Source organism: Bufo bufo, chromosome 5 (assembly GCF_905171765.1).
Source record: "Bufo bufo chromosome 5, aBufBuf1.1, whole genome shotgun sequence".
Classification (NCBI taxonomy): Eukaryota; Metazoa; Chordata; class Amphibia; order Anura; family Bufonidae; genus Bufo; species Bufo bufo.
In genome coordinates, this window is record NC_053393.1 from 524,299,566 (window position 1) to 524,326,542 (window position 26,977).

At 44.4% G+C, this 26,977-nt stretch overlaps 1 protein-coding gene and 2 long non-coding RNA genes across 4 annotated transcripts; 2 read left to right on the forward strand and 1 right to left on the reverse strand.

Annotated features, from left to right (window-relative positions):
• Positions 1–243: 243 nt before the first annotated feature.
• LOC121000596 lies at positions 244–7,072 on the reverse strand. Its single transcript, XR_005778866.1, has 4 exons — positions 5,908–7,072; positions 4,569–4,802; positions 4,167–4,365; positions 244–1,932 (listed from the first exon to the last, which is right to left on the reverse strand). It is a non-coding gene; the product is annotated as an uncharacterized LOC121000596 (long non-coding RNA).
• Positions 2,124–25,653, forward strand: LOC121000595 (metalloreductase STEAP4-like). 2 transcript variants are annotated; one of them, XM_040431126.1, is made up of 5 exons: positions 2,124–2,245; positions 20,262–20,714; positions 22,691–23,215; positions 24,821–24,985; positions 25,277–25,653. In XM_040431126.1, exons 2-5 carry the CDS (start codon positions 20,265–20,267, stop codon positions 25,547–25,549), a joined length of 1,413 nt encoding a protein of 470 aa, XP_040287060.1. In that variant the 5' UTR covers positions 2,124–2,245; positions 20,262–20,264; the 3' UTR covers positions 25,550–25,653. The 2 variants fall into 2 exon arrangements, with proteins under 2 accessions (XP_040287060.1, XP_040287061.1); XM_040431127.1 differs by lacking the exon at positions 2,124–2,245 and adding an exon at positions 14,357–14,417.
• On the forward strand, positions 5,648–26,977 carry LOC121000597. The gene is made up of 3 exons (XR_005778867.1): positions 5,648–5,658; positions 11,472–11,474; positions 25,746–26,977. It is a non-coding gene; the product is annotated as an uncharacterized LOC121000597 (long non-coding RNA).

Genomic DNA, 26,977 nt, shown 5'->3' on the forward strand with positions numbered 1-26,977 from the left:
AATGATGTGCAGCATGGGTGACAGGTCACCGCTGCCACCAGTGATTGGCTGCAGCGGTCATGTGCCCCCATCAACAAGATGTTGATGCCGAGAGAGACGGGAGCTGCAGAGCCGGTGGTGGAGCAATGAAGCCGAGACTAGGTAAGTATGATCACCACCAGCCACTCTCTGAGGTCTGAAAAAAGTTGGCTAGCCCCTTTAAGTTGTGTTTATATTTTGGTAAATTACCTTTTCATGCAGCAAATAGCAGATTTCAGTTGGAAAAGATATGAATGTCATTATGAGCCCTTGAACATTTTCAAAAACTAAATTCTGTAGAATAATTTGACACATATTTTGTGTTCTTTTCAAAATAAAATTAAAGCTATTGCCATCATAAGTCCTTCCACCTGTAATAACGTCCATATTGTAATTATATATATATATATATATATATATATATATATATATATATATATATCTTAGTTTTGTGCCACCATGAGGTTGGATGACCACATGACATGCTAAGGCATTTACCCACTGAAGGCTTCCTTAGTGATCCGGCAGAGGACTCATACAGCGCTCTGCTGGATCAATGAGAGAGCTATGCCTCTGCCAAATTCTCTCTCTCTGACTGATACCGATCTGTATGATCAGGGCAGACAGGAGGATGTAGGATCTTGATGAGGAACACGGTCCTAAAGTACAGGGAGATGAAAACTCTGATCACATAAAGCTAAAGGACCTTTAATGTCATATGTGGGAGGGGCAAGAGCCAGTGCATCTTATAGTCTGGAAAATACTGTATATATGAAGGCCAATAGCGGAAGACTTGACACCAAATTGTTTATACTGTAGAGGACATTGTGGCCAACGCTCATCAGCCGGGGTTGAGGGTTGAGGGGCAAACAATGATGTGCTACCCACTCACCAGTGTACCTGAGAGTGGCTCCTGCTACACTCACAGAACCCACATCAAAGAGCTATAAAGGAATGTACAGTGTGATGTGGGTGCTATAAAGCACAAAGGGTCAATGCTTAGAGGCTCCTGTGCCAAGCGATTCCTGCTGTCCAAGCACAGAGTTGGAGATATGGTCAGGATTAATAGTGTCCTCAATGCTGAGAAATACAGGCAGATACTTATCCATCATGCAATACCATCAGGGTCTGATTGGCTCCAAATTTAGTTCGCAGCAGTAAAATTACCCCAAACATACATCCGTCATTAAGAACTATCTTTAGTGTAAAGGAGAACAAGGAATCCTGTAATTGATCATATCACCCCCAAAGAGCCCTGATCTCAACATCCTCCAGTCTGCCTGAGATTACATGAAGAGACAGAAGGATTTGATCAAGCCTACATCCACAGCCTACAAAACAGCGCAGAGGTTAGTACAGTAAGACAAGCAAATCAAATAAATGCTGTGTTGTAGGTACTGCTCACAACTTTGGTGGTTGCGAACAGTCACATCCACTATAATAGCATTTGAGGGTCACTCTGTTGACCTAAATGTTGCCCGTGTGATGTATTCATGGCAGAGACCTCCAGACATCAGTATATTGTAGAACTTACAGGAGTAAGTCTGGTGCAAGTGTGAAAGTTTTTTATTTGAAGTCCCTGCTTACTCCAGTAAGGTCTACATCCACAGAAGATCTGTTGTTAGTTCTCCAAGATGTTTGGGACAACCTCCCTGCTGAGTTCCTTCAAAAACTGTGCAAGTGTACCTAAAGGCAAAGGGCGGTCACATCAAACATTGATTGGATTTAGATTTCTCTTTTCTTCTTTATTTTCTTCTCCTCTTTATTTACTTCTTGAACTTTATGCTTTAGAATTCCCTCCCTGTTTCCGTCTCCAATAATCTGAGCAGCAGACATATTTCTTCAGGGACGGTCCAATCCTCTGTGACTTTGTTTTGGCTTTTCTCTCTTTTTTTTTTTTTTTCTGTTTTGTATCTGAAAAATTGAAATAAAATCATAAAAAAAATAAAAAATGAATTCTACTTGGGATATTCCGAGATTCTAATTTATGAGCAATTACAAAATTAAACTATCCGGAGTTTCCATTGAAAGTTCTGAGAAGTGGATTGCACAATGTCCAACTGTTACTTTTTAGAAGAGTTTGTGGACAGGGAAATCATGAGGTTGTGAAATCCGCAAGATAAATAGATGATGTTTAGCCTGATCCCAGGTGAACACGAAGCAGAATCACTGCAGATCACACTGCCTGAGGATTGTGTCTCATATTACCAAAGTCTCGCAAGTGCAGGTAAGTGCAAAGATTGAATCATTTATTATCGTTAGCGTATTGGAGATTCCACAGGTAGCCATTGTCTGCCGCTTCTGAATAAGGTCACCCATCTATGAGCCGCCCTAAAAAAGAGAAGCTAACCTGTACCCACTGAAAGGACGCCTATTGGGGGTGGTTTCAAGAAGAGCATGCTGTATGCTAATTGCTGTCCCTTAAAGGGCATCTGTCAGCAGTTTTGTACCTATGACACTGGCTGACCTGTTACATGTGCGATTGGCAGCTGAAGGCATCTGTGTTGGTCCCATGTTCATATGTGCCCACATTACTGAGAAAAATTATGTTTTAGTATATGCAAATGAGCCTCTAGGAGCAACGGGTACATATCAACATGGGACCTTTAACTTCCAGTTCCTTCTAGTTGCCAATGAAAATTTACTTTTCAGGTATACTTACTATGTCCTTGTAATTTGAGTAACTTATTTATTTCTTAAATATCCAAAAATCTCATTGGTTAAATGAAATCTGTAACCGGGAAATTCACTGATAAACCAGGCACAATGTCTTGTAGGGCTAGTTCAGCTGAATGTAATGATCACTTTCACTTAGAGATCCGTTGCTTCATTCTGTTAAACAAAACAAGCAATGCAACAGCTCACTGCAAACCAAATAAAGTACAAAATTGCATCATAATTGCAAATGCTGAACTAATAAGTTAGAGATACTTGGCAAATCGTTTTGTACAAAATTATTTGAGCCCGTCTGCCGCACGTCAAGGCAATCTCTAGTTGGGACGGGTTCCTAACACTAAATATACCTGTTATGTGCCATAGCGGCTATCATATAATTCAGAAAGTGCAGGTTCCACTTACATGCTGGATCCGCCTGAATTTCTGTCATTTTCGGTGCCAAAATGGCCTCCATTATATCCAGGGCAAGCAGTTACCAGCATGCACGCCGGGCCCACTCCACACCACCCCTGGCGCCACATGGTCACCAAGGACTGCAATGAGAGTCCACACACTATCTCTCTCCTGGTGCCAGATGGCTTCAGTGAGTGAGGGGGAGCGGGCCAAGCTATATACTAACACTAATTAAAATCAACCTGTGGGACAGACGAGCTGGTCAGGAGTGCACGACTGGGGAGGCAGCCACACCTCCAGCAAGAACTGCAGAGAAAAAAAAGGGGGTCAATCAGCACATCCCAAAGCGCAGGGGCACGTTGCTTCATTCTGTAGAAAAAGTCCTATTAATCCAAATGCAAATGAGCAGTTAAGTGCACTGAGGGCGGGCCCAAGTCAATCTGTGCACCCTTGCACCTGCTGTTTCTTCTGCCAGCCCTTCTCTCTCCTTCTTGATAGACATGGTAAAGTGAGATGGCTACGCAGAAACCTGTCAATGAAGAGGGAGACGGCGAAAGCAGAAGGAGCAAGGGTCCACAGAGTGGATTAAGCCCGCCCTCAGTGCACGTATCAGCAAATTTGCATATGGATTACAACTAGTTTTTCTCCAAAAAAGCACTTGAAACAACTGATTATTAAGTTAAAGGTATAGTTCCATCCAGCTAAGCTAGTCCTACAAGACATTGTATCTGGTTTAACAGTTAATTTTTCGGTGACAGGCTCCCTTTAAAGCCAAAACAAGCAAAAGTCGAGCCACATTTCTGATGCATGTAATAACAGAAGCCATGACGCTTAAGTGTATTTGTGTTTTGAGGCTCTTTGTGTTTTAGTTTTTCCCTGAAGCGGCATTGTGCACATGGGGAGAGGGTGCAACTTCATCACCTTGTAGTCACAATTGTCACTGCAGTTTTTTTCTTAATTTTTAATGGGTGTCTGGCCACAGGAGACAGGACTATGAAATATAGGGCATCTCTTAAAGGTGTTGCCTCGCTCAATAATTGATATTTATGTTGTGTAAAATCATCATACAAGTCACTTACCCAAATACTCTCTGTAGCAATAATGCAAATTTTTTTTTTTTTAAGTTTTGCTGGTTTTTATACACGGCTCGTCTCTTGAGGTGATGGGCACTGCTGCAATACAGCAGTTGTGGCTATGCTTGCACACTGAATGCAAAGAATGCTGGCTTTTCTGGTGGCCGGGATTGCACACATGCGCTGTAGCTCCCACCCTGACCACCTGGTATTGCCTCTGTGTCTGCTCCCTGAACACCTCGTATTGCCTGTCTGTAGCTCCCCTCCCACCTCGTATTGCCTGTCTGTAGCTCCCCTCCCTGACCACCTGGTATTGCCTGTCTGTAGCTCCCCTCCCACCTCGTATTGCCTGTCTGTAGCTCCCCTCCCACCTCGTATTGCCTGTCTGTAGCTCCCCTCCCTGACCACCTGGTATTGCCTCTGTGTCTGTAGCTCCCCTCCCTGACCACCTGGTATTGCCTGTCTGCAGCTCCCCTCCCTGACCACCTGGTATTGCCTGTCTGTAGCTCCCCTCCCTGACCACCTGGTATTGCCTCTGTGTCTGTAGCTCCCCTCCCTGACCACCTGGTATTGCCTCTGTGTCTGTAGCTCCCCTCCCTGACCACCTGGTATTGCCTGTCTGTAGCTCCCCTCCCTGACCACCTGGTATTGCATGTCTGTAACTCCCCTCCCTGACCACCTGGTATTGCCTCTGTGTCTGTAGCTCCCCTCCCTGACCACCTGGTATTGTCGCGACCATGGTCATGGTCATGGTCATAACTCCTTGTGACGCATGCAGTTGCCCGCGGTCTGGTATTGTTCTCAACCAGGTGAGGGCTGCTAGTATGTTGCCTCACGTGTGGTTGCCGCTGGCAACATAAGGTTCTTGGCAGTGGAGCAGCCGGAGCTGGTGGCTAGGCGGCTCGCTGTCTATGCATGCGCTTGCCTCTGGCAATGTGTAGTTTTATGTGTGCACTTTGTTTGTTTGGTGTGCACGGAATTTAGTTGTATGTTCACTTCCCCTTTAAGTGGTTACCTTACCTAGTCTGGTGTTGGAAGGGTTAACTCCCTTCCCAGTGTGTGTCTGTGTGGGTGTGGCTGCTTGGGCTATTTAGCTCCTGCTGGAAGCCAGAAGTCTGAGGGGTACTCCTGCCATGCTTTATGCTGGAGTCATCCCCCTAGTTCATTTACCATCTGTCCAGTAAGGGCCACCCTTGTGGTCATAAAAGACATGTCGTGATGTTATGTTTATGTTGTGTGGTGTCTATCCTCATTGCAGCTATGGATCTGGTTTCCTGTGTGTTTATGTGTGTGTGCTGTGTCCTTTTATGTTTGGTGTGGACATCAGCATTTGAGCACGGGTTCCAGTCAGTGTGTCTGTGGCAGGTAGGTGTGGAAGTGGTTTCACTCACCTGCCATATCCATAGGCTGTATATGTTCTCCCTTCCTTGCAGCTTGGCCAGTTAGACACTTGTTCGTCCGTGTCTAGGAGGAACAGGTCGTCTTACCCTGCTCCTAAGTCCAGGGATTTCCTTAGGGCTAGTAGGGACCCTAGGTTCCGGAGTATGAGCCCTCCTACCATCTGGGTTGGCTCATAAGGATAGGAGTCAGGGTCAGTATTAGGGACGCAATAGGAGGTGACCAGCTCCCTGATCCTGTGGTTCTGGCCTAGCAGCTTCCATTATCCTTTAACATCGCACGGTTGAGGGTTTCCCCCACTCTCATCCGTGACAGGTATTGCCTGTCTGTAGCTCCCCTCCCTGACCACCTGATATTGCCTGTCTGTAGCTCCCCTCCCTGACCACCTGGTATTGCCTGTCTGTAGCTCCCCTCTCTGACCACCTGGTATTGCCTGTCTGTAGCTCCCCTCCCTGGCCACCTCATATTGCCTCTGTCTGTAGCTCTCACCCTGACCACCTGGTCTGTCCTCTTGTTTTTAGTATAGAACAGCTCTAGGGCATGCTTATTGGAGCTGTTCTATACAGCTATGAATAGACTTCAGGACCTTGAGAGCGTGCACACATAGGCAGGTAGCACCGCTTGTCTGTGAGGAAGAGACACAACCCTCCTGCAGCTCTGAAATGGCACCTAGGGACCAGTGGGGAAGTACTTAAAGCAGCAAACGGGACAGCCGCTTTAAGGAAAAAATGACCAGCTGATGAGTCAAATGGGACGGTCAGGAATTTACCAATCCACAATACAGTGCATCACTGTTCTAGGAAAGTTTCTGTCAGGGAGCCTGGACAGTGAGCCAATCAGGTTCCTGGCTTGACCATCAATCTCCTAGCTGGCATTTGCTCCTTGTCAGTGCCTGTGATTCATAGGTGTTCTGGCTCCTGTTTCTTCATGTGTGAATGGTGCCGCTTTCTACTCTTGCTTAAAACTCCTCGTGAAATCACTTTGGCTTGTCTGTAGTTTAACCCCTTGTCTATTGATTTTATTTTAATTGACTGTCCTCGTGAACTTACTTTGGCTTGTCTGTAGTTTAACCCATCATCTAATGTTTTCATTTCATTTGACTATCCTGCTGAATTTACTCTGGCTTGTCTTTGGATTAACCACTTGTCTTTTGATTTGGCTCCCACTGACTTTCTTGGCTTGTACTTCTGTCCTGCTACTCCTTTTCATCTGGTAGGCCTGCTACCTGTGTGCCCACACCTGTTTCCTGCCACCTGACCCATGAAACCTGGATCCCTAGCAGCCAAATGCAAACTGCCTTGCAGTGGCCTCTGATCACTACCTAGGTGTAACCTTAGATCCACTAACTAGAGGATAGCTAGCAGATTAGGAGTTTGCTGGTGGTGGTCCCAGATGATGAGCAGATGATGACCTCTGTATTCTTCCTCCTCTGCATACACCTTCTATGAGCCATAACTTTTTCCATTTCCTGATCACGTAGCATATGTGGTCCCAATCAAAGTGGGGTAAATTATTATGGGGTACATATAAATTATTGATTAACGTTTAACTTTTTTTTGTGGTAACTTTATTTTGTCATTACAATTTTTTTTATTTTTGTTCACACTTTTGCAAAATAAACTCATTTTTTTATAGATAAAAAGTTTTTTTTTTTTTTAAATAAATTTTAGAAATATGTTGTAGTCCCCCTAGTATATCCTCTACTAAGCAGAACAGTAGAAAAAAAAATCCAGCAGCAGTCTCAGGATAAAATCCAGTGTCTATTACTTCATTATAAATCCATAGGCTGACCAGACAGGCAAGGTCTACGCGTTTCGACTGTATGTACCATCATAGTGGTCATGATTAAGACGTACAGTCGAAACGCGTAGACCTTGCCTGTCTGGTCAGCCTACGAATTTTATAATGAAGAAACTGGATTTTATCCTGAGCCTGCAGCTGGATTTTTTCTACTGTTTTGATTGATTCCTGGTCCGGGATCCGTGCACGGCGAAGAAGGATGGTGGGTGAGCTGAAATTCCTTTTTTTCTTATATTTTATCCTCTAAGCCTACCAAAGCATTATTGCCTGTCAGTAATGAACTGACAGGCAATAAATAAGGCACATAGCCATGGCAATATATCAACGTCTTGCAATCATGTTCGTGGGGTGCCTACGGGGTGATGGAGACAGCCCCCTCCCTTTGTAGGACCATCTAGAAGCTGTGGTTGCTATTGACCATGATCTCTAAGGGGTTAAACATTCAAGGTCAACGCTGTCAGTCACTCCAGCGGTGATTGCATTCATTGGCTTGAATTTGTCATAGGTTATTGCAAATTTCCTGACAGGGATTAGTCTAAGCTCCGGAGCCCTCACTTATCAGGACAATAGAGTTTTGCCGACCAACGTTCATATTCTCCATACACTTCAATGAAGTAGTGGCCACACTTAAAGAGGACCTCTCCCCTCTCCTGACATGTCTGCTTGAGTAACTACTTACTTGCGTTCCATATGTAATCTAGTCTTATGACTCGGTGTCCCTCTATCCCTCTATTATACTTTCTAGAAGGTCTTAATGAATTGCCAGCAGTCTGCAATGAAGGTCTAGATGGGTGTTACCTGTTGGGGGTGTGTCCCTGTGCAGTTTGACATTATCCAATCAGTGCTGCCAGTGGCAAACTGTGCCGAACTGGTAACACCCAGCTGGAACTTCATTGCAGACTGCTAGCAATTCACTCATAAGCTTCTAGATGGAATAATAGAGGAATGGCACAACACAGAGTCATAAGAGTAGATACTCCAGAATTGTTATTACATGGGGAGCACAAGTACTTACTAAAACAGACCTGTCAGGAGAGGGGAACGGTCCTCTTTAACCACCTCCGGACCGCCTAACGCAGGATCGCGTTCCGGAGGTGGCAGCCCTGCGCAGAGTCACGCATATATGCGTCATCTCGCGATGGGCGAGATTTCCTGTGAACGCGCGCACACAGGCGCGCGCGCTCACAGGAACGGAAGGTAAGAGAGTTGATCTCCAGCCTGCCAGCGGCGATCGTTCGCTGGCAGGCTGGAGATGTGTTTTTTTTAACCCCTAACAGGTATATTAGACGCTGTTTTGATAACAGCGTCTAATATACCTGCTACCTGGTCCTCTGGTGGTCCCATTTGTTTGGATCGACCACCAGAGGACACAGGTAGCTCAGTAAAGTCCCACCAAGCACCACTACACTACACTACACCCCCCCCCCCCCCCGTCACTTATTAACCCCTTATTAGCCCCTGATCACCCCTGATCACCCCATATAGACTCCCTGATCACCCCCCTGTCATTGATTACACCCCTGTCATTGATTACCCCCCTGTAAAGCTCCATTCAGATGTCCGCATGATTTTTACGGATGCACTGATAGATGGATCGGATCCGCAAAACGCATCCGGACGTCTGAATGAAGCCTTACAGGGGCATGATCAATGACTGTGGTGATCACCCCATATAGACTCCCTGATCACCCCCCTGTCATTGATCACCCCCCTGTAAAGCTCCATTCAGATGTCCGCATGATTTTTACGGATGCACTGATAGATGGATCCGATCCGCAAAACGCATCCGGACGTCTGAATGAAGCCTTACAGGGGCATGATCAATGACTGTGGTGATCACCCCATATAGACTCCCTGATCACCCCCCTGTCATTGATCACCCCCCTGTAAAGCTCCATTCAGATGTCCGCATGATTTTTACGGATGCACTGATAGATGGATCCGATCCGCAAAACGCATCCGGACGTCTGAATGAAGCCTTACAGGGGAGTGATCAATGACTGTGGTGATCACCCCATATAGACTCCCTGATCACCCCCCTGTCATTGATTACCCCCCTGTAAAGCTCCATTCAGATGTCCGCATGATTTTTACGGATGCACTGATAGATGGATCGGATCCGCAAAACGCATCCGGACGTCTGAATGAAGCCTTACAGGGGCGTGATCAATGACTGTGGTGATCACCCCATATAGACTCCCTGATCAACCCCCCTGTCATTGATCAACCCCCCTGTCATTGATCACCCCCCCTGTCATTGATCACCCCCCCTGTCATTGATCACCCCCCTGTCATTGATCACCCCTCTGTAAGGCTCCATTCAGATATTTTTTTGGCCCAAGTTAGCAGAATTTTTTATTTTTTTTTCTTACAAAGTCTCATATTCCACTAACTTGTGTCAAAAAATAAAATCTCACATGAACTCACCATACCCCTCACGGAATCCAAATGCGTAAAATTTTTTAGACATTTATATTCCAGACTTCTTCTCACGCTTTAGGGCCCCTAGAATGCCAGGGCAGTATAAATACCCCACATGTGACCCCATTTCGGAAAGAAGACACCCCCAGGTATTCCGTGAGGGGCATATTGAGTCCATGAAAGATTGAAATTTTTGTCCCAAGTTAGCGGAACGGGAGACTTTGTGAGAAAAAAATTAAAAATATCAATTTCCACTAACTTGTGCCAAAAAAAAAAAAATTTCTATGAACTCGCCATGCCCCTCATTGAATACCTTGGGGTGTCTTCTTTCCAAAATGGGGTCACATGTGGGGTATTTATACTGCTCTGGCATTCTAGGGGCCCCAAAGCGTGAGAAGAAGTCTGGTATCCAAATGTCTAAAAATGCCCTCCTAAAAGGAATTTGGGCACCTTTGCGCATCTAGGCTGCAAAAAAGTGTCACACATCTGGTATCGCCGTACTCAGGAGAAGTTGGGGAATGTGTTTTGGGGTGTCATTTTACATATACCCATGCTGGGTGAGAAAAATATCTTGGTCAAATGCCAACTTTGTATAAAAAAATGGGAAAAGTTGTCTTTTGCCAAGATATTTCTCTCACCCAGCATGGGTATATGTAAAATGACACCCCAAAACACATTCCCCAACTTCTCCTGAATACGGCGATACCACATGTGTGACACTTTTTTGCAGCCTAGGTGGGCAAAGGGGCCCATATTCCAAAGAGCACCTTTAGGATTTCACAGGTCATTTACCTACTTACCACACATTAGGGCCCCTGGAAAATGCCAGGGCAGTATAACTACCCCACAAGTGACCCCATTTTGGAAAGAAGACACCCCAAGGTATTTCGTGAGGGGCATGGCGAGTTCCTAGAATTTTTTATTTTTTGTCACAAGTTAGTGGAAAATGCTTATTTTTTTTTTTTTTTTTTTTTTCATACAAAGTCTCATATTCCACTAACTTGTGACAAAAAATAAAAAGTTCCATGAACTCACTATGCCCATCAGCGAATACCTTGGGGTCTCTTCTTTCCAAAATGGGGTCACTTGTGGGGTAGTTATACTGCCCTGGCATTCTAGGGGCCCAAATGTGTGGTAAGGAGTTTGAAATCAAATTCTGTAAAAAATGACCTGTGAAATCCGAAAGGTGCTCTTTTGAATATGGGCCCCTTTGCCCACCTAGGCTGCAAAAAAGTGTCACACATCTGGTATCTCCGTAATCGGGAGAAGTTGGGGAATGTGTTTTGGGGTGTCATTTTACATATACCCATGCTGGGTGAGAGAAATATCTTGGCAAAAGACAACTTTTCCCATTTTTTTATACAAAGTTGGCATTTGACCAAGATATTTATCTCACCCAGCATGGGTATATGTAAAAAGACACCCCAAAACACATTCCTCAACTTCTCCTGAATACAGAGATACCAGATGTGTGACACTTTTTTGCAGCCTAGGTGGGCAAAGGGGCCCACATTCCAAAGAGCACCTTTCGGATTTCACAGGTCATTTACCTACTTACCACACATTTGGGCCCCTAGAATGCCAGGGCAGTATAACTACCCCACAAGTGACCCCATTTTGGAAAGAAGAGACCCCAAGGTATTCGCTGATGGGCATAGTGAGTTCATGGAAGTTTTTATTTTTTGTCACAAGTTTGTGGAATATGAGACTTTGTATGAAAAAAAAAATAAAAAAAAAATCATCATTTTCCACTAACTTGTGACAAAAAATAAAAAATTCTAGGAACTCGCCATGCCCCTCACGGAATACCTTGGGGTGTCTTCTTTCCAAAATGGGGTCACTTGTGGGGTAGTTATACTGCCCTGGTATTCTAGGGGCCCAAATGTGTGGTAAGGAGTTTGAAATCAAATTCAGGAGAAAATGAGGAGTGAAATCCGAAAGGTGCTCTTTGGAATATGGGCCCCTTTGCCCACCTAGGCTGCAAAAAAGTGTCACACATCTGGTATCCCCGCACTCAGGAGAAGTTGAGGAATGTGTTTTGGGGTGTCTTTTTACATATACCCATGCTGGGTGAGATAAATATCTTGGTCAAATGACAACTTTGTATAAAAAAATGGGAAAAGTTGTCTTTTGCCAAGATATTTCTCTCACCCAGCATGGGTATATATAAAATGACACCCCAAAACACATTCCCCACCTTCTCCTGAGTACGGAGATACCAGATGTGTGACACTTTTTTGCAGCCTAGGTGGGCAAAGGGGCCCATATTCCAAAGAGCACCTTTCGGATTTCACAGGTCATTTTTTACAGAATTTGATTTCAAACTCCTTACCACACATTTGGGCCCCTAGAATGCCAGGGCAGTATAACTACCCCACAAGTGACCCCATTTTGGAAAGAAGAGACCCCAAGGTATTCGCTGATGGGCATAGTGAGTTCATAGAACTTTTTATTTTTTGTCACAAGTTAGTGGAATATGAGACTTTGTAAGAAAAAAAAAAAAATAAAAAAATCAGAATTTTCCGCTAACTTGTGACAAAAAATAAAAAGTTCTATGAACTCACTATGCCCATCAGCGAATACCTTAGGGTGTGTACTTTCCGAAATGGGGTCATTTGTGGGGTGTTTGTACTTTCTGGGCATTGTAGAACCTCAGGAAACATGACAGGTGCTCAGAAAGTCAGAGCTGCTTCAAAAAGCGGAAATTCACATTTTTGTACCATAGTTTGTAAACGCTATAACTTTTACCCAAACCATTTTTTTTTTACCCAAACATTTTTTTTTTATCAAAGACATGTAGAACTATAAATTTAGAGCAAAATTTCTATATGGATGTCGTTTTTTTTGCAAAATTTTACAACTGAAAGTGAAAAATGTCATTTTTTTGCAAAAAAATCGTTAAATTTCGATTAATAACAAAAAAAGTAAAAATGTCAGCAGCAATGAAATACCACCAAATGAAAGCTCTATTAGTGAGAAGAAAAGGAGGTAAAATTCATTTGGGTGGTAAGTTGCATGACCGAGCAATAAACGGTGAAAGTAGTGTAGGTCAGAAGTGTAAAAAGTGGCCTGGTCTTTCAGGGTGTTTAAGCACTGGGGGCTGAAGTGGTTAAGAGCCAAGCAGGACCCCCATTCTCCTAACATGTAGGGGGCCCAGAGGTGGAATCTGCACCCATCGGGCGTGAGAGGGAAATAACTCATGGACTACAAGTCAAATGTTATCTTGATGACACATGGCCCCTATTCTGAAGACACTTTTTTTTCCCACCAGTTTGTCTATAAAATGTCATTTTCATCATTTTACAAATGCAATATCTGCACTACCTGCTCGGGACCCTGTTAGGCCTCTTTCACACGGGTGTCATGGATTTGGGCCGGATAAGATGCGGGTGCGCCGCGAGAAAATGCACAATTTTTCTGCGAGAGTGCAAAACATTTTAATGCGTTTTGCACGCGCGTGAGAAAAATCGGCATGTTTGGTACCCAAACCCGAACTTCTTCACAGAAGTTCGGGTTTGGGTTAGGTGTTGTGTAGATTTTATTATTTTCCCTTATAACATGTTTATAAGGGAAAATAATAGCATTCTGAATACAGAATGCTTAGTACAATAGGGCTGAAGGGGTTAAAAATATATATATATAATTTAACTCACCTTAATCCACTTGTTTGCGCAGCCCGGCTTCTCTTCTTTCTTCTTCTTTGAGGAAAAGGACCTGTGATGACGTCACTGCGCTCATCACATGGTCCGTCACATGATCCACCACTATGGTGATGGATCATGTCATGGACCATGTGATGAGCGCAGTGACGTCCCCACAGGTCCTTTTCCTCCTGGACAGCAAAGAAGAAGACAGAAGAGATGTCGGCTGCACGAGCAAGTGGATGAGGTGAGTTAAATTATAAAAAAACATTTTTAACCCCTCCAGCCCTATTTTACTAAGCATTCTGTATTAAGAATGCTATTATTTTCCCCTTATAACCATGTTATAAGGGAAAATAATAATGATCGGGTCCCCAAGAATCAAAATCCAGGAATGAGATCTGCCAACAAATCTGTCTCATTCTACCCTTCCTGCCATTCTTAAAAATTCCTGGATCGCCTCTTCCTATCTGGATTATTACATCCGTTTGGATAATGATTGGAACTCAAATGTTTCGCCAAGTTGCACTGACTCAGATTATTCAATAGGAAAAAACTTTTTCCTGCTCTGAGGGGCTGGCTTCATATCTGCTCGGCAGCTGGCAGATACTGGAGTTACAGAAGGAAAGAGAGGACATCACGTTCTGTGCATTCCCAGCTGGGACAGGCGGTGAGTATTAACGCTCAATGTGTCATTTGGACTAAGATGTAGCAGAGCTGAGTTCGAAATTCAGCGTTGTGATGTAAGAACTGTCTTCCTTTCAAGTTAGCTGATTCAGCTCTGCTACATCTGCTCATACTTTTTGTATCGATGCCTATGTGATATGCTCTTGTCTTAGTACACAACATAGATCGCATTGTGCTATTTGCTCGTGAATATAAAAAAAAGTAACTCTCACGGGCTGTCTCTATTCAATCTATGGTTCTCTGTTATCAGCCGCTTCAGGACCATGAGACTATAGTGTTGTGCAGTGGGGTCACTAATAAGGTCCCATAGGTACATATTATGTATATACTAAAAATGGCTGCAACTTTCTGATATGCTTTGTATTTCAATTCATTTCAGCATAGCTGCTTCCTGTCAGTGAATTGAACATTCCTGTTCAGACAGGAGGTTGAAAATCTGTTCGGGTCCTGCACGTAGCTGTATCCAGTTTAGAGAATCCTTTGTGCACTAAACACATTAAGGCTCCATTCACACGTCCGTAGGGAATTGCGGGTCCGCAAATTGCAGATCCGCAATACACCCGGCCGGCACCCCCATAGAAATGCCTATTCTTGTCCGCAATTGCGGACAAGAATAGGACATGCTCTATTTTTTTAGCAGAGCCGCGGACCGGAAGATCGGGGCCGCGCTCTGGAAATGCGGATGCGGAGAGCACATAATGTGCTGTCCGCAACCATTCTGTCCCCATAGAGAATGAATGGGTCCGCACCCGTTTCGGATGCGGACCCATTTTGCGGACCTGTGAATGGAGCCTAAGGCCTCTTTCACACGACCGTATGGCTTTTTCAGTGTTTTGCAGTCTGTTTTTCACAGATCCGTTGTTCCGTTTTTTTTTGTTTCCGTTGTGTTTCCGTTTCTGTTCCGTTTTTCCTTTCCGTTTTTCCCTATGGCATATACAGTATACAGTAATTACATATAAAAAATTGGTCTGGACATAAAATTTTCAATAGATGGTTCCGCAAAAACGGAACGGATACGGAAGACATACGGATGCATTTCCATATGTGTTAGTTTTTTTTTTGCGCACCCATTGACTTGAATGGAGCCACGGAACGTGATTTGCGGGCAATAATAGGACATGTTCTATCTTTCAACGGAACTGAAAAACAGAAATACCGGAAACGGAATGCATATGGAGTACATTCCTTATTTTTTTGCGGAATCATAGAAATGAATGGTTCCGTATACGGAACGCAAAAAACGGCCCCTAAAAACGGAAAAAAAAAAGTCGTGTGAAAGAGGCCTAAAGGGGATAGCCCACAAAATTTCTATAGGTGATGTACGGCGCATGTCCGTTCTTTAAAAATGGCGCCCACTCCTGGGTGCAGGGGGTACCATAGCTGCCCGGTTTCTGCTGTTTTAAATTGGAGTTAACGATGATCACAGAATTTTAACCCCTCAGATGCCATGGTTAATTGTGACCACGGCATCTGTGACGGCTTTCGCTGGGAGCGCTGGGCTCCCGCGGCTGGAGCGGCTTCCTCATGTGGAGATTGGGGAATGCGTTCGTTATCTCTATTAGGCTGGATAGAGTTGCAGCCTAATAGAGCTGTAGTTCCCATCGAGCCCTGCAGGTGGCAATACTTAATAGGAAAATAGAGCAAGTCCTTCACAATGCCATAGTAAGGCTACATGCACACGACCGTATGTGTTTTGCAGTCTGCAAATTGCGGATCCGCAAAAAAAAAAACGGATGACATCCTTATGCCATCCGTTTTTTTTTGCGGATCCATTGTAACAATGCCTAAAACGGGCAAGAATAGGACATGTTCTATTTTTTTTGCTGGGCTGCGGAATGGACATAACGGTGTGCTGTCCGCATTTTTTGCGGACCCATTGAAATGAATGGGTCCGCATCCTATCCGCAAAAAAAAACGGAACGGACACGGAAACAAACAACGTTCGTGTGCGTGTAGCCTAATTTATTGTAATGTGAGGGACAAGCAATCTAAGGATCCCATGTCAAAAGACCAAGCTTAATAAAAGTGTAAAAAAAAAGTTTAAAAAAAGCTAAAAATAAAATATATATAAGTTACGGCTTCGGGAAGACAAGGAGTAAAAATTGGAAATGAAAAAAAAAAAGGAAAATGGCCCAGTCCTGAAAAGGTTAAGGTAATTTGGTAACTAACTGAAGTCTCCACTAGAGGGAGCTCACTTCATACTGTGTTATAATTGAGTCCTATGTATGTATGCTAAAATGCCTTAAGCTCCCTCTACTGGTGGCTGCAGATAGATGGCATACTATCTTTTAAAGGGAGTCTGTCCCATCATTTTCACTAGTATAACTAACAGCAATGCCCCTGAAAAGTTTGTGAAAGCTCTGACTACTATAACGACCTATTAAGAATTATTTATCACATAACTTTGAACACAATTACTGTAGGTTAAAAAAAATCGGTGTCCAAGGGTGGACATGCGTTGTAACCCTCATTTACATATAGTTGGAAAACCTTGGTCATTATGTGCAGTATATATATATATATATATATATATATATATATATATATCGCTGAACTCCAGGGGTGGGGAACCTCCAGCCCGTGGGCCGCATATGGCCCTCAGGATCAATTGATGTGGCCCCTGGCCCTCTGCCATTATGGAAGCAGTCATTAGCATGTGGGAGGCAAGGGAGGTGAGAACAGCACTGCACTGGCTGTACTCACCTTCCCTGGTCTTCTTCCGACCCTGCTCTGCGTCCTGACACGTTTAGTGTCAGGACGTAGTACACGTAGACGCGCACTATAACCTGGCGCTGTGCTCTGTCAGGTCACAGTACAGCGCAGCGGGAAGAAGACCAGGGAGGGTAAGTGAATCTGCCAAGTGGCAGTGCCGTCCGGAGCTGGAGAGGTAAGTTTATAATTTTTTTTAATTGTGTGATCTGAGGTTTGATTGGATGCTGGGGGGTCTGATAGAGGCTGATCTGGGGCTAATTGAGGGTGGGGAAGGTCTGATCTTACGCTGGGAGGGGTCTGATCTAAAGCTAGAGAGGGTCTGATGGGGGCTGATCTGAGGCTGGGAGGTCTGATGGGGGTGTGATCTGAGGCTAGGGAGGATCTGATCTGCGGCTGGGAGGTCTGATCTGCGGCTGGGAGGTCTGATCTGAGGCTGGGAGGTCTGATGGGGGTGTGATCTGAGGCTGGGAGGTCTGATGGGGGTGTGATCTGTGGCTGGGAGGTCTGATGGGGGTGTGATCTGAGGCTAGGGAGGATCTGATCTGCGGCTGGGAGGTCTGATCTGCGGCTGGGAGGTCTGATCTGAGGCTGGGAGGTCTGATGGGGGTGTGATCTGAGGCTGGGAGGTCTGATGGGGGTGTGATCTGTGGCTGGGAGGTCTGATGGGGGTGTGATCTGAGGCTGGGAGGTCTGATGGGGGTGTGATCTGAGGCTGGAGGGTCTGATCTGCGGCTGGGAGGTCTGATGGGGGTGTGATCTGAGGCTGGGAGGTCTGATGGGGGTGTGATCTGTGGCTGGGAGGTCTGATGGGGGTGTAATCTGTGGCTGGAGGTCTGATGGGTGCTGATCTGAGGCTAGGGAGGATCTGATGGGGGTGTGATCTGAGGCTGGGAGGTCTGATGGGGGTGTGATCTGAGGCTGGAGGTCTGATGGGTGCGTGATCTGAGGCTAGGGAGAGTCTGATGGGGGTCTGATCTGAGGCTGGAGGACTGGTCTGAGGCTGAGAGGTCTGATGGGAGTCTGATCTGAGGCTGATGTAGGCTGGGGGGGTCTGATAGGAGGCTGATTTGAAGCTGATGGAGGTGGGGGTCTGACATGAGACTGAGAAAGGGACAAAGGTAGGGACAGTTGCGAAAGAAGAGGCAGGGACAGTGGCAGAGGGAAAGCTGGGTGAACCCCTCTCTGGACCCCCCCCCCCCTGGGTTTAGCTTGGTCGCCATTAATGCCAAATAAAGAACTAAATAAATAACATTCTGAACTTAAAAATTAGACTGCTGTGGGTGGTCAAAATGGCGCCTGTGCTATATGTAACATATATAGTGCAGGCACCGTTTTGTGCTGCAAATTTTAATTTTTTTTTTAAATTGAAGTGCAATTTCTGTAACTTGCCGCTAACGCTGGGTTCACACCTGAGCGTACTGTAGGAGCGCTCTGTATGCGCGATTTTATCGGGCGTTCCTATTCGCGGCCGGCAACAAGCAAACGCCCATTGTCGTGCGTACCCGGAAGTCTATGTACGGGAACGCGCGACCATACGCCCCAAAGAAGCTCCTGCACTTCTTGGGGCGTAGGGCGTTTTACAGCGCGTTCGTACGCGCTGTAAAACGCTCAGGTGAGAACCATGCCGATAGGGAATCATTGGTTCTTGCCTGTTGAGCGTTTTACAGCGCGTAGGAACGCGCTGTAAAACGCTCAGGTGTGAACCCAGCGTAAGTCAGTATATGTTTGACCAAATACAGCAGTCAAATTTTTACGTCGAGAATTTTGGATGGCCCCCGAACGATTTTACGAATATGCAAATGGCCCTCGGCAGCAAAAAGACTCCTCAGCCTTGCTGTACATTATAGGTGGAAAGTAAAATGTTGAAGGTGTCATTTGGATTAAAGGGGTTGTCCATATGCTCTAATAAAGCATATGCACAGCTTGTCACTGAGGGGGAGGGGGGGTCCCCTGTTCAGAATACACATCTTTGTTTATGTCACCATTGTTTTGCTGCTTTCACTCATTTTTCAGTGTAGAAAAGAAACGACTCCTCTCTGGAAACCATCACAAAGGAGGTTGACTGCTGTTGAGGGCTAAAACGTCTAAACGATTACCACACGGCTGCAAAACTACTTGTAAATAGATGCATTTGTTTCCTGCTGCACCAATATGTGGCCATAACCTCAGGGAATTAAGGAGATAAGCAGCCCCACCATCCATTCATAACAGCACATCATTATGGCCTCAAAGTGCAATGCAGAAATGATAAGTGCAACCTGCTTGTTGATGGTTTCCAGTTTTTCCCCACTGCTTTGGATAAAAATGAACAAAAGCTGAATTAAATGCAAGGAAACTGAAGCATCACAGGTATAGATTTAGACTTCCTGACTATATAATCAACTTTAACCCCTTAATGACACCAGCCATCACTTTTATTTATTTATTTATTTATTTTTTACAAATATTTTTGTCAGCACAGTTTTTTTGTGCCATGAATATAGAGAATATAGCGGTTTTCAGTGTTTTTATTATTATTATTATTATTATTATTTTTGCTCTGCTTGTTTTAGACTGTCCACATTTCACAGAAGCGGAATCAGGGGTGTAGCTGTATGTTAAACTACAGCTCCCAGCATGCTCCATTCACTTCTGTGGGAGTTTTGAGAACAGCCGAGCCAGTATGCATGCTGGGAGTTGTAGTTTCACACGTTCTGGAGGTTGGGGTGCAATAGTACTCTGACCTGGGCCCTGGTGTCTGAGGGGGGCCCAAAGGACACCATATTATAAATGTCACACGGTAGGTGGGAGGCATTTCACAGATTATGCGTTGGGGACCAGGAGCTTCGCGGTTCACGCGTTGTGGGTGCAGAAAATGGTACTATGTGTACATTATATACTGTACTTCTTTGTACGTTTCTGCCGATCCCATCTCTTTAAAGAATCCCTTATCAGAAGGAGCAATCCCATTAAACCATGCATGCTGTTTGGTAGGGTTGATCCTGCTGATCACAGCGGTATCTGACTTGTGAAAATAGGTTGCAGCGTTCCCGACAGAAAATACTTTTATACTTTACACTTCATTACACTTTTCTCTGCACAATACCACCGAAGACACAGAAGAGTTTTAATGTGGCCTCGTGGTAATTAACGTAAAAATTAATTGGACTTGACCGCCCAGTCTGAATATGCCCAAAAAGATAGGGTGCCTCTGTCTGTGCAAGAAAGCAGCTTGTAAGGGAGTGGTACTACCCCTTTAAATATCACATTACCCCCAACCGCAGAGAGTGCTGCATTGGGCAGCATAAAGGGTGAGCATGACACGGCATGGTGATATAGTAAGTGCCATGTCTTCCCTTGTGTCCGGGGCACGTGCCCATGTTGCCCCATCATCTGTGCCCTGCACTGGTAGACATATTTCGCATACGGTTTTATTCTTCATGTGTCGACGCCTCTCTTTCAGATAATGGGGACCAAGGTCCTGATACCGCTGTGCTCAGACTTCACCGAGAAGCGCGACAGCGTATGCATTTTCGGAACAGGGGATTTTGGTCGATCACTTGGATCCAAACTGCTGCAGAGCGGATATTCCGTGATATTTGGCAGTCGTAATCCTGGAGACGCCAGCTTACTGCCCAGGGCAGCCGAGGTGCTCGGTCATACAGAAGCAGCCCAAAAATCTTCAGTCATCATTGTGGCGGTGCAAAGGGACCATTATGGTTTTCTGGAGGAGCTCAAAGATGTCCTGCAGGGGAAAATACTGGTGGACGTCAGCAATAATGTCAAAGTAAACCAGTACCCTGATTCTAATGCTGAGCACCTCGCCCAGATTGTACCCACCGCCACGGTTGTCAAAGCATTCAACACAGTTTCCGCATGGGCCCTGCAGTCTGGAGGTCTGGACGCCAACAGACAGGTATATGTACAAGGTTAGAAAAAACATGGTTGCTTTCTTCCAGAAACAGCGCCACAACTGTCCACAGGTTATGAGTGGTAATGCAGCCCTTGTAAATTGAATAGCACTCAGCTGCAATACAGTCAATTTCTTCCCTAGTCCTTGAGTTTTCATCTCAAGTTTTGTCAAGTTTTTGAGCTTTTGCTAATGTTTTTGAGCTTTTGGGCTGGATTCATACATACTGTACAATTTTTATGCAGTTTTTTTTTTTTTAGGCAAACAGTCTAAAAAAAATTGTAGGTATAATACCACCCATCATCTCGCTGAAGACCATATAGTGATACAGAACTGATCAGGCACAATCAAAGGCAGAATAAACAATTACACTCTGTATGTCTTTTCTGATTGTTGTCAATCTCTTTCTTTTTATTCACCATTAGCCCAGGCCACCATGATGACTTCCTCCAGCTGCAGACATTGCTGTCTCCTCACTTTTGAAGCCAACCCTTACTCCCTATACTGACAAGCTACTTATAGTATCACATTGCATCCCTGAATATTATACTGCCATACACATGCTTCCTGAAAATAATACTGTTGTATACTGCACTCCTGAATATAATACTGCCATACACTGTGCATCCAGAAAAGAGTACTGTCACACACTACACCCCTGAATATAACACTGTCACACACTGTGCATCTTGTAAACAATACTGCCACATACTACCCTCTCCCTGAATATAATACTGCTGCACACTTAGCTTCCTGGATACATTACTACTGCACCCCTGAATATAACACTGCCATCTGATTAGGGTTCCTTGGGCCCATCAGAGGAAATTATTTTGGGGCCCAACACCAGATCATCAATAAAGTCTAATAGGTTTTGATACAAATAAATAAACCTTGGTGGCCGCTAAATGGCTCCAAATATACTTGCTTGGGGTCCACTAAGGTATCAGATCCTGGGCCCACCGGAGGATCCTCGAGTTCCCTGGTGGGCTGCTGACATACACTTTGTGTACTAAAAACAATACTGCCAAATACTGCACTCCAGGAAACAATACTACCACACACTGCACCCCTGAATATAACACTGCCATACATTGTGCATCCTGATATCAATACTGCCACACAGTGTACCCATGAATATAATACTGCCATACACCATGCATCCAGAAAACAAAACTGCCACACACTGTACCCCTAAATATAATACTGCCTTACACTGTGCATCCAGAAAACAACACTGCCACACACTGTACCCCTAAATATAATACTGCCATACACCATGCATCCAGAAAACAACACTGCCACACACTGTACCCCTAAATATAATACTGCCATACACCATGCATCCAGAAAACAACACTGCCACACACTGTACCCCTGAATATAATACTGCAATACACCATGCATCCAGAAAACAAAACTGCCACACTGTGCACCCCTGAATATAATACTGCCGTACACTGTGCCCCCTGGAAACAATACAGAACACACTGTAACCCCGGAAAATGATAGTTTCAGTTAACACACTTAACATTTAATAACGCAACAAATGTCTTCTGAAAATCTAAAATATGAGCCATGTGGTGGCACAGTAGGGCCCCACAGACCATTCCTCCCATTATAAAATTTTAAGCATTATTACATTTTAAGTGTGTGGACTGAAACTATCATTTTCCAGGGTTACAGTTGTCCAGGATTGGATAAACATGGCTGATTTCTTCCAAAAACAGCACCCCTCCCCTGTCTACAGGTTGTATACGGTATTGCAACTCATCCCCATTCACTTCAGTGGAGATGAGCAGTAATACCAGACACAAGCCATGGACAGCAGTGGTGCTATTACTGGAAGAAAGCAGCCATGTTTTTCTAATCCTGGACAAATCCTTTAAGCGCTACATAACAATTTGTTTAAAAAATTGGGTCCATGATGCTTTGTAGCACCTTTATCATCCTGTACGCTTTTTGTATACTTTATGTTCCAGGTCTTTGTATGTTCAGATGACAATAAGGCCAAGCAACAGATCATGGACATTGTCCGCGCTATTGGGTTGACGCCGCAGGACAAAGGATCTCTAGTCGCGGCCAAGGAAATAGAAGACTATCCGTTGCAGCTCTATCCGATGTGGAGGCTCCCCATGTACATGTGCGCAGGGCTGACCGTGCTGGTGTTTCTGTACTGTGTCGTAAATGACATTGTCTACAACGCGGAAAAAAAAATTGACGTCTCCTTTCTATTGATGATCACCATCCCGAACAGGATCTTCCCCGTCGTCTCGCTGATGCTACTGGGCTTGTGTTATCTTCCAGGGGTGTTTGCTGCCATCATTCAGCTCTACAGAGGAACCAAGTACAGCCGCTTTCCAAACTGGCTCGACCGATGGATGTTATGTCGTAAGCAGCTGGGGCTGGTGGCATTGTCCTACGCGTTCCTCCATGCCATTTACACCCTTGTGATTCCGATCCGGTACAGCGTCAGGCACAGGGGAGATATGAGTATAATCAGCCAGGTAATGCATCCCTAGCTGAAGGTTATCATATCCATACTGGGGTACTGTAGACAGAACTAAGGTTCTCCGTCGTGCTAGCCTTAGGTTGGGGGCATCAGTCTCCTGTCAAAAGGGTTTCTCGTCGAGAATTTGCTTAGACATTGGAATTACACCGCATGTATCACAATTGCCACCATGGCCTCACAAAAGACGACCGCTTTTAAAAGTTACCATTACACCTAGAGGCTCTGCTCTCTCTGCAACTGCCGCATCTTCTGCACTTTGACAGGGCAGGATGGTATGATGTTTTCACCGCCTGGTCTTGTCAATCAAAGTGCAGAGGGCGCAGCAGTTGCACAGAGAGCAGAGCCTCTAGGTGTAACGGCAACGCCCCCATTGCTCCTAGAGGCTCTTTTGCATATATAAAAAAAAACAGCAATGCAAGCACATATAAGCATGGCACCAGCACAGACGCCTTCAGCTGCCAAGTGCACATGTAACAGGTCAGCCAGTGTCATAGGTACAAATCTGCTGACAGATGCCCTTTGAAGTGTAAAATTTCGAGAATTTGACACCTATAATTTTTTTTTTCGGAAATTTGAACCAGACATACTCTTTTTGTTCAGTTTTTTATTTTATTTTTATTTTTATTGTACTATATTTTATGTAAGTTTATGACGGCTGCCATCTTGCCCAAGAGGTTGTTAACAGCATTTAGAGATATGCTTTACAGCAGCATAGGCCACAGAAGCAATAGTCTGGACGGGACTTACTTACGTCTAGAATAGTGATGAGCGAAGTTATGAAAAATTTGATTCTTCTGCTTCGCCGAATTTCACAAAGAAATTCGATTTGTGCCGAATTCCTTTGTCACGATGAGCACTCCTTTTTATGTAGCGGGTGCAATGATGGGGAATGGTGACAGCTTCTGAGCTGTCTTACATTCAGACCCAGGGGTGCACCACCAATGAGGCCAGGTGAGGCGCCTCAGGAAGCACCAGGTAGGTGCAAGAGGGGGGCAGCGGAAGGGCCATGGACAATGAGTGTTTTCATTGTGGCAAAGGGGTTAGGTTAAGAAATTGACATTGGGGGGGGGGCCGCCACTCCCTTCATTTCCTACAGTGTCACTGTATATAATGTCATTGCATACTACTGTTGAGGGGGCCCTGACAATAAAATCTTTTAGTCTTCCTACTAAAAGGGGCCCTTGTGGGTTTGGGCCCCAAAGCAGCCACTTCCCCTGCTTCCCCTATAGCTACACCACTGTGGCCAGCTTCTCTCTGGCTGCTTTGGCGCTGTCTGCACCTGCCAATCAAAGCAGCCAGGGAGGGGCTGGCCACAGACAGCAGCGGAGCTTAGGTGCAACAAGAGCAATGGTGACGCCCTCATTGCCCCAAAGGCGTAATTTGCATTTTAAGAGAAAAGCGTCATAACTCGAGAACAGAGACTCAGCTCAACAAAAGAAAAACAGCGTTTTAATCAGGTGAACCACAGCTATGTGTCTATGCAAATAGCTGGATAGGGAGGTCGCCGGTGATAGATCCCCTTTAAAGCCCCTTTTTAATGCCTAGGCAATGAACAGTGCATTTTCTATCTTTATAATGATCCTTTTCCTATTTTTATTAGATAAAATTGAATAAAACCAGAATTTTAGAGAAACCCCTGATTTGGAGAAGTGATACCTATTTAGCACTAGGAATCTTGGGATTTTTCTTCTACATAGTTCTGGGAATAACATCGCTACCATCCGTCAGCAATGCAGTCAACTGGAGAGAATTCCGGTTTGTTCAGGTATGTCCCGCAGTTTGCTCCATCCAAGCGAAGAACATCTCTTCTATGCCTAAAAAACAAACACCAAGTCTCACTAAAAAAGGATACAATAACGATGCATGTATACATTATTGCCTAATGATGCAAATAACTCACGTGTCATATTCATGCAGTAACCGTGAGCTAGATCATGTACACTCCACCGACATCCAGAGAAGCACTGGAGTCACTGTAATCAATCCCTCTATAGATCACAGTCAGTTAGTCATGATGTGTGTTCATTTAAAGCAAACTACTTTTTTTTTTTTCCAGTCGAAGCTTGGATATCTGACCCTACTGCTGTGCACTGGACATGCGATGGTCTATGGCTGGGACAGGTTCCTCATACTTACTAGATACAGATGGTATATGCCTCCTGTGTACATGCTCTCGCTTGTCATCCCATGCACTGTTCTTGTACTCAAGCTCCTTCTTATAATTCCGTGCATTGATAGCAGAATAACTAAAATACGTCAAGGATGGGAGAGATCTTCTTCAAGCAAAAAATCTGAAGCAAAGTTAAAATCTTGCAGCGTTGCTTTTTAGTGCTATTTTACAGACATAGACTGGTTGATTCCTGATTTTTTGGGACTGAGCATCCAAACCCCTACAGCCATAGAGTTTAGTTATTAAAGGCTTTCAAAACCTTTGACGTGGAGAACATGATTTTTAAATAGGTTAGTGGTCACCTTGATGGCACTAAATCTTTCATTTATTTTCAGATCTTCAGATATTTAGTTAGCAGATGTTTCTCCCTCCCAAAAACACAGAGTGGACCTGTGTGTCCAGGATGCTGCTGTCTTCCCCCTGCAAGCTGACTTGTGTGTGCTTTCCTTCCTTTTCTACAACCCATGTCAGTTGCCCTCCTTGGATGTCCCCTAAATCTATACACATGCGTCTGCATACAATCTCCATCCCCTCCCTGCTGCTATCTTTAATACTAAAAAAAATGGCAGAGGAAGAGAAGAGGAAGCTGCCAGAAACAGAGTCTGACGGCTTTATGTCAGATACATGTAAAATATAAGAGTGAGACTGGATCTCACATCCTCAATACTATACTTTTATCTAATAACTGCTTCCCAGCATAATTAACATTGCTTCTCGGTGCAATTTATCGTATACCTACCCCTATGTTGCGTACTGTACATGAGGCATTAGTTTACTTTAGAGTAGGTTCCAATTCAAAGAGGCAACCTTGTCGTGGTGAGTGGGCCTATACTTTTTGATCAAATTGTATTCTAATGCCTCATGTACAGCATGCAACATAGGGGTAGGTATACGATAAATTGCACTGAGAAGCAATGTTAATGATGCTGGGAAGTAGTTATTAGATAAAAGCATGGTATTGAGGATGTGCGATCCAGTTTCACTCTTATATTTTACACGTTTATGTCAGATACAGCCGCACTAGCAGCTAGGTGATGGACCTTTACACATTCTGAAAATGCAAAATGGTAGAGGATTTTTAATAAAAACTTAGAAAGTTGAAGCAAATTAACAATAAAAAAAACTGCATAGCCTTTAAATTTTGGTTATAAATAGCCACCACTAGGGGGAGCTCCCTGTAGACAAATGTATACAGATCCCATGGAACTCAGTAATATACTGTATCTAGCTAGTGGAAGCAGAAGGCAAGCAGGGGATTTGGAGCTCTGTATCAGAAAAGAGAGCTCTGACAATTTTATAGATATTTCACTGAATTCTTTAACATTTCAATAAAATGAATCTCCAAACATTCTCTTCTGTGAGGTTGTAAAAAGTCTGTTTGGCTATATCTGTCACTAGGAAAGTTGAACAACAACCAATATGGCTACTTCAGAATGAGCGACTCAGCTCTGGATTCTTGCTCCTCCAGCAAACAGACAATTCTGCCCTAAAGAAGTTGCTGTTATATATACATTTCTTCTACTGTGCCTCCTGCAGGAAATTTACAGTATTACGTGCTGGTTATTCTAATAAAAGATGGTTCATGTA